The sequence below is a fragment of the Fukomys damarensis genome, unplaced genomic scaffold (assembly GCF_012274545.1).
Source record: "Fukomys damarensis isolate Sample0158 unplaced genomic scaffold, DMR_v1.0_HiC HiC_scaffold_118, whole genome shotgun sequence".
Lineage (NCBI taxonomy): Eukaryota > Metazoa > Chordata > Mammalia > Rodentia > Bathyergidae > Fukomys > Fukomys damarensis.
This window is the reverse complement of record NW_022901030.1, coordinates 229746-241482: the sequence shown is the minus strand read 5'-3', so window position 1 is coordinate 241482 and position 11737 is coordinate 229746. Positions and strand designations below refer to the sequence as shown.

At 42.6% G+C, this 11737-nt stretch overlaps 1 protein-coding gene across 1 annotated transcript; it reads right to left on the bottom strand.

Moving 5' to 3' along the window:
• Nucleotides 1-3851: 3851 nt before the first annotated feature.
• On the bottom strand, nucleotides 3852-4796 carry LOC104864785 (olfactory receptor 5W2). Its single transcript, XM_010628000.2, has one exon. It carries the CDS (start codon nucleotides 4779-4781, stop codon nucleotides 3852-3854), a length of 930 nt encoding a protein of 309 aa, XP_010626302.1. The 5' UTR covers nucleotides 4782-4796.
• Nucleotides 4797-11737: the final 6941 nt, after the last annotated feature.

Below are 11737 nucleotides of genomic sequence, written 5' to 3'. Positions count from 1 at the left end.
TCACGAATTGTTCAGGGGCCGAGTTCCCTGCAGGTTGGTCTCACAGTCTTCTTTCTTCTCACTTGTGCAGTCATTGTCAAGGGGCTCTCTTTGGCACTGGGTCCAGCGTATGTGCATATGCATGATGGTAATAACTCTGATGCGTGTTGTTTGTGGCTCCCATGGAGTAGTCATGGGGCTGAGGTTGGAATCCTGGGCACATGTGCAGGGCAAGCAGCTGGGATTCAGAGCACCAATGCCCAGGCGTAATCCCCCACCTCTTCATTGGTAAAGGTATACAATGCAGGAGGCTTCACTGAACAGTGAGGGGCCAGAGTCCAGTGTGTGTGTGTGTGTGTGTGTGTGTGTGTGTGTGTGTGTGTGTAACAGTACCACAGCTATGGAGTCTGGCGTGAGCTAGGGAGCTATGGCAATGGAACCAGTCAATTCTGGCTGTTAGAAGAGCTAGAATCTAATGGATCCACCTCTGCTGGATTGCTTATTAAATACCAACCTTTATCTTTTTGTAGCTTTAAATCACTTCCTCCTCACACATCCACCAATGACAGATAACAAACATTAATGTCCACATAGTATAATATTACTACACAGGTCCAGTGAAGGAACATCATCATCAGGAACCTGTATCTCAGCTCTTTCCTTCATGTGTGTTACTGAAATTCCAGGAGAGAAGCGTGACACAGATTGCGTGTGATAATGTGTAACCAAACACAGCGTACTCGATGATATGTGTGGCGCAGAGAGTAGATCCATAGTGGTGATTGGTCATATAAGGATGCTGATCACAATGCCCATGGCGTTCAGTGCCTCGGTGAGCAGGGGATTCTGCATTCACGGCAGGTGCAGTAAAGGTCTTCCCTGGGTGACATTCTTGCTGCAAGCACATCAGGGAGGAAGTGCTCCGTGCCACTCTGGGTCTCTGGATGTATAAAGTGAATCTTACAGGGAACTGGGGTTCTCTCTGTGAAAAGGACAATGAGCCCACACTGTTTTAAGCTAACTTCCAGAAGGCATTTCTGTCTCTGAACTCGCAGAAGTTTGATTCCCTGCTCAGTCAGCCCTGCCCCACTGTAAAGCAAGAGGAGCTTCTCCTGCACACCACAGGCTGTCCTACATCTTCAGCCTGTTCTGAATAAGGGTGACAGGAGTAATGGTGGCAACAGTTGGCTGGGGAGTAAGAGTCTCACAAGGTCAGGTCTTGTTAACTGTGACCACAATAGTGGATGTCTTCACAACCAGAATTTAATCAGTGCCTCCTCCATGCCCCATTTTATTACTATTACTTAATCAGATAACTAAGCTTCAAGGCTATCCTATGACTGACCTACAGAAAACTCACGATAAAATTGTGTGTTACAGTAACACTGCTGAGGTTATGAAACAACCACTGTTATTAGAAAACAGAACTGGCTTTCTACTCAGTAAATTGTATGAAAACATCTGCCCCAAATGGCACACACTTGTAAATCCAGCCATTTAGGAGGCTGAGGCAGGAGGACTTCAATCTGAGTACAGCCCTGGGTAACTTAATGACTTTGCAAGACTCTGTCTCAGAAAAGAGCATTGGGGAGAATGTGAATATATCTCAGTGCAGAAGCACTGCTTCAGTGCTCAGTGTTAAAAACAATGAAACACAGTTATACCGATGTATAGAATAATAAGATTATAGAAATCTTATGAGCCCCAAATTCCACGCCTGAACTTATACCCAAGTGATGTAGAGGCCCTGCCAACCGAAAGACAAACACACACAATCAATTAACCTTGGTATTATTTGCAGTAACATAGGACTGAAGGAGCTCAAATATTCTCAACTTCAGACTGCGGTTCTGGAACATCTATGTAGCTATAGGAGCTCGGGGTGTGAACCAGGATGTGCTGGTGGAGAGGTGATGCTTCCTCTTTGCGGGAGCAGCTGTGTTTAAGATGTTAAAGTGATTTAATTTCTTGATACAGTCTGTAGCACAGATGAGCCTTGAAGATATTAAATAAACGAGAAACAGTTGTACACCAAAAGCAGTGTGTTTTATGAGATTCACTTATAAGAGCATCTGGAACAGGGAACTCTCCAGCACTCCTAAACAGAAGATGGGCTGCTAGGCACTGGGGAGAAGGGAGAAAAGGAATTCACTGTGTGCAGGTGAAGGTTACTTTTCCTGTTGGTAAACATAATCTAGGGGGCAGAGAGTGATTTAGTTACACATTAGTGGAAGTTTTATATCAGGTGAACATTACTTTCCTTGTAAAAACAAAGGAAAGAAAAGAAAGACGCTAAAGCTGGGACCTGACTAAACAAAATGTAACTGCAGTTGATTAGCACCTCTAAGAGAGGGACAGAGAAGCAGCTCGGGAGAGAACAAGTCGAGAGAATCAGGTGATGATCAAGGTCACACCACGTCCTGCAGAAACCCATGCAGTAGTAAGAGATGAGCAGAGAGATCTAATTTCAGGAGGAAAATGGCAGGCGGTTCCTGGCAATCCGTTAAGCGGCTTCTCTTGGCTCCAACAGCAACTCCCTCGGATCTCTGTGGGTGTGTTGGTGTGGGCTCTTCACGGAAAATGTGTTGAAGTAGAAGAGGGAATCTGAACACGACTGTCTGCAGTCTGACGAAGTAACACTTTCGCCTTGAGGACGAGCTTCCCGCCTTCACTAAAACGGCAGGAAAGGGAGATGCAACCCACAAATACAAGAAACAGGAACACACACAGACACATGCCTGAGGAAAACCTCTCTCCTCGAGTGAGATTTGAAAAGAAACTGTGAACACTAAAGACACCCGGTGATTACATGTAATGATTTGTCTGTTTTCCTCTTCTTGTCACAATCACCATCGTGGTCAATAAGCAGACGGGAACGCCCAGTCCTTGAGGAACTCACAGCCTTGTATCGCATGGAACGGATGCAAACTTCGCAGGGTGAGAGTGAAGCGAGGCTCAGAGATCACAGCCTGTGCCCCGCACCCCAGGAGCATCGAAAGAGGAGGAAAGGCACGGAGAGAGGGCGTCAGACGGGGCCTGCTCCTGGACGTCCTGATCACCGCGCCCCACCTTCTTCCTTCTGAAAAGACACAGGTCTTTCTGCCTCAGCCTTCTCTGATGCAAATATCTTCTTCCCCTGATCCTTTCCTTTCCTGGGTTTTCATTTGCATGGATCTGATATAAAATCCCTTCCACCCAGGAGCCTCTCTCCTGCACTCTGGACTTAGATGCTTTGCTGTGGCTACATTTGCCTGAGTTCTTTGAATTCATAAAGGATTTGAGGCTTATCATGAATTAAGTCACAAAAGGACTTAGGAAACACCCAATAGATTATAGTGTATTTTTTTTTTTGAGACAGGGTCTCACTATGTAGTTGAGACTGACCTGGAACTCACTATGTAGCCCAGGCTGGTCTCAAACTCACAGCAATCCTCCTGCCTCAGCCTCCCGAGTGCTGGGATTACAGGTGTGCACCACCAAGACTGATTTAATGTAATTGAACTGATGTCAAAATTAAAGAATTATCCATGAAAAACCTAGCAAAATAAGAAAGACTAGAACTTTTTCCTAGAAAGATAACAGCATAATTAAACTCACGACACATAAAGGAAAGACAGGCATGAAGTGACACTCCTAAAATCCAACCTTCTCGAGAGGGTTAAGAAAGAGAATTATAAATTCACTGGCATTCTGGAAACACAGTTAAGACCCTATCTAAAAAAATGATAAAATATTACAGATGAAAGAACTACTTCACACCATTTTCATATGATTAGGTCTTAGCGTTAATACTTATTTCATTGAACTAAATTATGTATTCTGCCACATCATTTTAATGCAAATTACTATATGTGGGGCATTCTGTACAATCTTTAAAACCACCTTTTATTTTTAATTTTTTCCAGGGCTTCTTTCACATCCTTATTCTGTAGGCTGTAGATTAGCGGGTTCAGCATGGGAATCACCAGGGTGTAAAACAGTGAGGTCATTTTGTCCTGGTCTAGGGAGTAGGAAGAACTTGGTCTGAAGTATGTGAAAAGCAGAGTTCCTTGGAAAATGGCAACGGCAGTGAAGTGAGAGGTGCAGGTGGAGAAAGCTTTGAACCTCCCCTCGGCAGAGCGTATCTTTAAAATGGATAAGATGATGTAGCAATAGGAGATAAGGACTCCTGAGATGGTGCTCAGTTCAATGAATCCGTAAATGATGAATAATACGAGCTGATTGACCTCTATGTCAGAACAGGACAGGAGATAAAGTGGAGCTAAATCACAGAAGAAATGATTGATCTCATTAGACCCGCAGAAACACAGGCGGAAAGCCAGTGTGGTGTGGATCAGAGCATCTGTCAGCCCCACCAGGTAAACCCCAGTCACCAGCAGGGAGCACAGCCTGCTGGACATGTGGGCTGTGTACAGCAGGGGGCTGCTGATGGCCTTGTACCGGTCGAAGGCCATCACCGCCAGCAGCACGCACTCTGAATCTGCGAAAGTGCAGGAGATGAGGAACTGCAGAGCACAGCTCAGAAAAGGGATGGATTTGTCCTTCCCGAACAGGTCCGCCAGCATCTTGGGCCCAATTGCCGTCGAGTAGCCGAGGTCACAGAAAGACAGGTGGCTGAGGAAGAAGTACATGGGCGTGTGGAGCTGGCACTCCATTCTGATTAGGAGGATCATTCCCAGATTTCCCAGGAGATCAACGACATAAACGAGGAGAAACACAGTAAATAGAGCTGCTTTCATCTCGGGGTTACCTGTAATTCCCACGAACCTGAATTTAGTCAATGAGCAGTTTTTCTGGTTCATTGTCCCTGTTCTTCTCTGAAGTACTGATAAAATGATAAAACAATTAAAAGTATAGCTGTGTGCTTTAGGTTTTTGAAGATCAATGATGTATTTTAAAATTAGAATGCAATTTGTTTAATGCCATTTTAGTTTTGGAAAATTACCTGTTTTCGTTTTGGAAAATTATGCGTGTTGTTCTGGAATCTTTTATCTATTTGAAAAGAATAAAATGCAGCTGAGACAGAGAGTTATGATATTCTGAGAAATTAAAATACCGCTTATGAAGTTTGTGTCTTTTTGCAGGCGCTATAATTTCTTTGGACCCTGCTTTTCTTACCTCAGACAATAAAGTGGAATAGATTGTAATTCCAGGTGATCCTCAAATTAATGTCTAATATCCAGAGACTTGGAGAGTTAGGGTGTGAGATATAAGAGCAAGAATTTGCAATGCTTCAAAGTATACAGGTGGATAAAAGTGATGACATTAATCCCCAAAATCCTGAATATTCACAATATTACTTCTATATATACATTACTCCTATGAATAAAGAATGCTTATGCTGCTACTAATGAAATTTGCCACATTACATTTCTTATTGTTTGTTTCTTTAGTATGAGAAGGGGGATGAAATCCAGGGTATGGACTACTGGTTTAAGAGTCTTTCCTGGTTTCCTCACAGTGCACCTTACCTGCTTGCAGCAGTGGTCTGATTCCAAGGGATGAGGACTCTAAAAAACATATATTGAGGAGAAGCAGAGCCAGCAGAATTTGCACATTGCTCTGCATTTCTTCTATGTAAGACAGGCTGCTATGTTAGGACATGAATTAGCAAAAGGGACCGTAAATACACAGGCTTCGTCGAACACGCATGTGAGCTCCCACAAGTGTCCGACACTTTATGTGTTAGGTCTCTCTGTTGATTAATGAAAGCTGGTATACAGCGATTGACATTTGTGGGGTTATTATAAGATTAAGCAAAGAAGGAATTTATTTCACATAGAGTTAAATCTTCGTACATCATTATTATTGTGTTACAAGCAAAGTATTTTTGAAGTAAAACAAATTTTAAAATCTCTTAAAATCAGGCACGTGTTTGTACAATGATAAAAGGAATCAGGGCCCCTCCCATAAATTCAGATGAGAGTGAAAGAATCAACGTATTATGTTGTGGATTCTATGAAGTTCAGGCAGATTTTTTACATTCTGGGGGTAAAATATTTTCAGGCACTAGAATTTCCTGGACAGTTTATTAAATAGGGCATACATAAAATGTTTTATTCCAAAATCTCTCTTTTTTTGGGAAAAACTAAATTATTTTCCTTTTACTCTGTGCCTTTCTATCTGATTCTGCACCTACCTGAGGTGAGCCAGGTCCTGGGAGCTCAGCACTAAGCCCAGAGCATTTTATTTTGGTCGGTGTCAGTTGGGACTTCCGTTCCTGACGCTATTTCCCCTGGGTTTGGTGTGATTATGTTTGTCATCCTATATTCTCTCCTGTGAATGGCATCAATTTAAACAAAAGGTAAAGTTTTATTTTTTTTAATTGCAATGAAATTCACCTATTTTGAGAAGAAACTCTCAAAGTGTTTTATTTGTGTGTATATAGTATGTAATATCCAGATAATCCTGTGTTTAATCTTTCCCATCTGTTGCCTATTTTTTCTCTTCCATTTTAAAGTTTCCTTTATTACTTCACTCAGGAATATTATTGTTCTTCAGAGAATTATTTTATTAAAATATTTTGTATTTGACAATGTACTTTTATCAGTGTGTTTTATACCTCATATCTTACTAAATATCATCCTTTTGCTTTTAGCTTGAAAAGTAACCTTTAGCATTTTTTTTTCCTTTTTCTTTTTCTGACCCTGGCTGGCCTTGAGCTCACCGTGTTCCTCAGACAGAGCCTCAAACTCATAGCGATCCTCCTGTGTCACCCTCCTATGTGCGGGGATTACAGGACTGCACCACCACGCTCTGCACTTTAGCATTCCTGTAAGGTAATTCTAGTGGTGATAAACTATTTGGTGTTATTCATCTTAGCAAATATTTGTAAACCTCCATTTTTAAGTGATAAATTTGCTGGCCACCATAGTCTTCTTGATTGGTAAGTGTTTTTCTACGATTTTGAAAGTCACCCAACCCCTTTTGGTCTTCGTGGTTCCCGATGAAAAATCTTCTGATAACATTATGATTTTTCATTTTCCATGCTAAGCTCCCAAATGTTTAAAGTTTCTGTTTTAAAATCTTCTCATTCCTAGTTTGGTGTGTCCCCAGGGAGATCTTTTTGAATTTTTTCTAGTCCTTGCCTGTGGTTTGAAATGATTTGTTTTATTTTTTAATAATGCCTGTCCTTTTCTTTGTCTCTTTTTCTTTTGGCTCATGTAGTTATGCCTGCTGTTGTTCTGAGTCTCTTAAATCATCCTCTATTTTTTTTTTTTTTTACTTTTTCTTCTCAGATTGTACAGTTTCTGTTTAACTCTCTTTAGGTTCTCAGGTAACTATTTTTGAGTGATCTCATTTTCTATTAAATTCCCCTATTGAATTTTAAGTTCATCAGTAAAAATCACTCTACTCTAATAATTCTATCTGTGACTTTTGTGCCTTTTCTTCGTTGAAAATTCCAGTTTATTTCTGCATTGATCTCTGGAACTCTGAGCATTTTCATGACCATTAGTTTGAATTCCAGGACAGATGAATCACATATGTCACTCCATATTGTCAGTTTCTGGAGATTAATCTTTTTATTAACATTTGAAATCAATGTGCCTATTTTCCCTTTCCTTGATTCTTTTGTTGGTTCTCTGCATTGGATAAATCAGCGGTCTCTCTCAGCTGCTGATCCTGATCCTCAGTGAAGTGGCTCACCAAGCCATCAGTCCAGAGACTTTGTAGTGCTTCTCGGGTCCTTTTGTTTGTCCAGATTGGTATTTTTGATGCTTCTGGAAGTAAGCATGTGTAATATCCCATGAGCACCTCCAAGTCTGGATGTAGCAGGCGGCGCTGGGCTTTCATACCGATTCAGCATTTGTGGTGACCCTAAGAATGAATGATCACCTGCTGCTGTCCGTATTCAGCTGAGAGAATGAAGTGGAAAAATATCGATATTCAAGCACAGGCTGGACTCCAGGATCGTATGCAGAGGCTACTGGAACTGGGACTGCTCTGGACCATCCCGCTCCCCTAGGAGGTCAGAATCTTTCTCCCCCTACAGAGAAGCTGAGGGTTAGGAATGTCTTCCCTGCTCTCATATAACACTGCCAGGTCAGGTTCCACCACAGAATGCACCTCATGTTTTGTTAATCATTTGATATGCTTTTTTCTCAATTTCCTGGTGGGCTGGAGCCTCTCCATGGGTCTCTGATTTTCCTTCAAGGCAAATGATCTAACAATGGGTATGCAGCTGTGTGCCCATGGGAAATGAGAGGGTTAGGCAGCTGTTTTGAAATGTTCCTGACATCACTCCCTTGGCGATAGGTTAACAGTTTGGATAAAACATGCACTTGTGTAGCTGTCTTCGGATTGAACCTTACTAGACATATTTTAGCTTTCTGCACTTGCATATTTATATTTTTGACTCTATTTGGTCACTTTCTGCTCATTAATTTTTATCTAAATTTCCCCTCTCTTTCTCCTTCCTTCTTTAGCTCCTGTGAGATAAATTTAGCTATCTTGATGCTCTCTCGTGAATCTTATAGGCTTTCTTCATTCCTTCTCATCATTTTTCCTCTTTGGTTGTATATTTTCAAACAACTCGCTTTAGGGTCACAGATTTACTCCTCTGTGTGACTGTTTCTGTTGTGTTTTTCAGCTATTGTATTATTTGGTTTCCCTTAAAGTTCTTCATTTGTTCACTTATCAATTTCCTGATTTTGTGAAAATCTTCATATATTTTTGGCGTTCACTGGCATTCTTGTTTTCTTCTCATTAAGCCTATTGGTACTTTTCACTAACATTCTGAAAGACACTTGCTTAATTATGTGTCAGGCCAACCCCAGATGTCCTTTTCTGTGGAGACAAGTCACTTTAACATCATTCTGCTCTTCAGTGGACATACATTTTCTTCACTCTGTGTGTATGGCTTTTGTCTTACTTCTCTGATTTCTGTACATTTGATGAAGTGGTCGCTTTCTAGCTTGCTTTGCCTGGCTTCAGTGTGGAAAGTCTTTCTCCTGGGAACAGTGTGAAGGCCCTGTCTGAGCCGGGAGAGTGACTCTTCCTGCACTGGGGAGGCATGATGGCCTCTGCGAAGCTCTATGGGTTTGAATCAGCATTGGCAGACACTTCAGGGATCCCCAGGATCAGCCCTGTGGGCAACAGTGAGGGCTGTAGGTGTCATCGCTCCATAGTTTTCCATTCCCTTTTCCCCTAGAGGTGAATTCATGCTCAAGGGGGTCACTCCAGGCACCAAGTGTCACTCTGGGCACACTAAGGTGGGAGGGATCCCAGGACTGACAGGCAGTGCCTAAGCAGTGACCAAGCAGAGCCCCCAGACCTGGGGTTCAGGGTGCCCATGGCACCAGCATCCAGGACAGTTTCCCTGCTTCCATCACTGGCCATGGTGTGCGGCATGAGGGCTGCTGAGTGCTGTCTGTTACTGCTGCTATAACAAAATGCCTTAGACAGGGACACTGATAAACACATAAATTTAGTGTCACAATCCAGAGGTTGGGAAGTGCAAGACCATGTCACCAGCAGTCGCTGGAGGAGGCTTATCAGGGATGGTGTCTTTTTAGTCTTTTTAGTGTCCTTCAAAGGCCCTAGAATTGGCAAAGGCTGTGTTCTCACACAGCGCGAGAGCCAGGGAGATGTTTTACCTTCTTTATAAGGACACTGTGAGTTCATGAAGTCAAAGTTCTTATAACTAAATACTTTTCCAAAATGCCCAGCTTCTTTTTTTTGGTACCGGGGATTGAACTCGAGTCCTTGCACTTATAAGGGAGGCCACAGAATCACTGAATTAAATCCCTGGCCTGACCCAGCTTCTTAATAACATCAGAAGAGGAATGAGGTTTTAACATGAGCATTGGAAGATTACTTTCAAAAATGGCATCCGTTGTCCAAAGTGTGCATGCACACCACCACACACACACACGCACACACCAACACACACACACCACCACACACACACGCGCACACACACACACACACACACACACACACACACACACTCACGGGGGACTTTGGACTGCAGAGATTGCAATGCAGCTGCAAAGCCAGGGCCCAGCCTGCACACTGCCTTGCTACTGGGTGTTTCTGGTATCTCTGGCAAGGGAGGCCCCAGGCTGGCTGTGGAGCTGGGGTCTGGAAGGAGGATGTTCATGAGAAAGCCGCAGCTCTGCAGGCAGGGCACATGTGCATCTGAAGAAGGAAACGGCATCTCTGCTCCTGGAAGGCAGAACAGCAGCCCCTTCCTGACAGAGGGGCAGAGGTGACTCCTGCTGCTGGGGTCCACAGCGAGGCTCTCTGTTCGGCTCTCAGAGGGCAGAGATGCCAGTGCTCTGTGCAGAGGCACCTTTCTGGGGGGGAACACGGTGCCCAACCTGTGGTGGATCAAGATAGCGCCCAGCCTCCTCCTCTGTGTCTGCCATCTGCAGACACCGCAAGGGTCCCGAGTTCACAGTGCATCTTTCTGTGAGGTCTGCCTCCATTTTTGCTTATGTATTTATGCTTAGTTCTACCATGTTGCTGCAGGTTTATAAATGGTCACAGGAGTACTGCTTGGACTGCTATAATTTCCAGACATTTTTCTCTTTGTTTTTTTTCCTGGGGATGAAATCTACTGTTCATTTTTAAAGGAAGTTTTATGTTTAAAGGAAGCCATACTTTGCATCACAGAGCTCAGTAGTAATTTTGTTAGTTTAGACGATGACTGCTACTCGTCCCTTTGAAACGCTCAAGTGAGTGGATCTATTGTTTGTGGCTATCATTACTGAGTTATGTACTTGCCACTATGCAGTGATGGAAGTAGGAAGGCTGTCTGGAAAGGAGGGAACCTTTGGGGCCTTATATGACTTTGTTCCTAATTGTGAAAAGCTAATAATAATTAAGAAATAAAATTTTAGAAATGACTAGTGGTGTGGATACTTCAGTAATAACGGCTTGTCACCAGACAAGAGTCAGTAAGGGCTGTGATTTGGGCAGCAGGCCCTGGGCCACAGGGAGAGGCCGTTTGCGAAGCTGCAGCTTTGCAGGTGACAGGAGCTCTCAACGTTCTCAAAAGGCACAGCTACACTGAGGTTTCACTTCTCTATGCGCCGCTTCAATTTGGACACTGGACTCATTTGTGGACCCTGACAAAGTATGGGGAAATGCTAATTTAACCATTTCCTTATTTCAAAATAATTATGTTTACTCACAGGTGATAAAGTATTTGGTGACGTCATCATCGAATCACATGGCAGTAAAACCACAGCAGTAAGATTTTCACATGCAGCTTGATGCTGTCATTGTAAGTTTAAAGTGGAAATGAGGATCAAAGTGCAAAACAGACGATGTGAAGTAGGAAGAAAAGATCCAAAGGGGGAACGGGAAGTGAGAGGGGTAGAGAAATGGAAAAAATGGAAAGGAATAAATATGAGAAAAAGAAAAAATGGAAACAAGGTATTGGTGAATAGGGAGGGGTGGGTGGTGTGGTTGAAGGGGCAGGGGACTGGGAAAAATAAGAACCAAGAGATTATGTAATGGTGAGAATTCTCAATAATGAATATCAGTGTATTGTATACCTAAAATGTACCAATAAAATTAATGATTGAAAAAAATTTTAAAAATAAAGGTTTCCATTCTTTATGGAGGAAAAAAAGCTCTGTCTAGATTCCTCTGGTCTCTAAAACAAGCATATTTTTTATACCTTCATGAAGCTAAGCCTTTGTTCTGCTTATAAGATTTGCAAATTTTACTCTGCAAATAATCAATGATATATTTATGAGACTTTTGGGGTAATATGAATTAATTCTCCATTAATTTTTGTGTTCTACTG

Bases quoted from the DNA above. Each gene is read 5' to 3' on its own strand.
- LOC104864785 (XM_010628000.2), bottom strand. From the start codon at position 4,781: ATGAACCAGAAAAACTGCTCATTGACTAAATTCAGGTTCGTGGGAATT.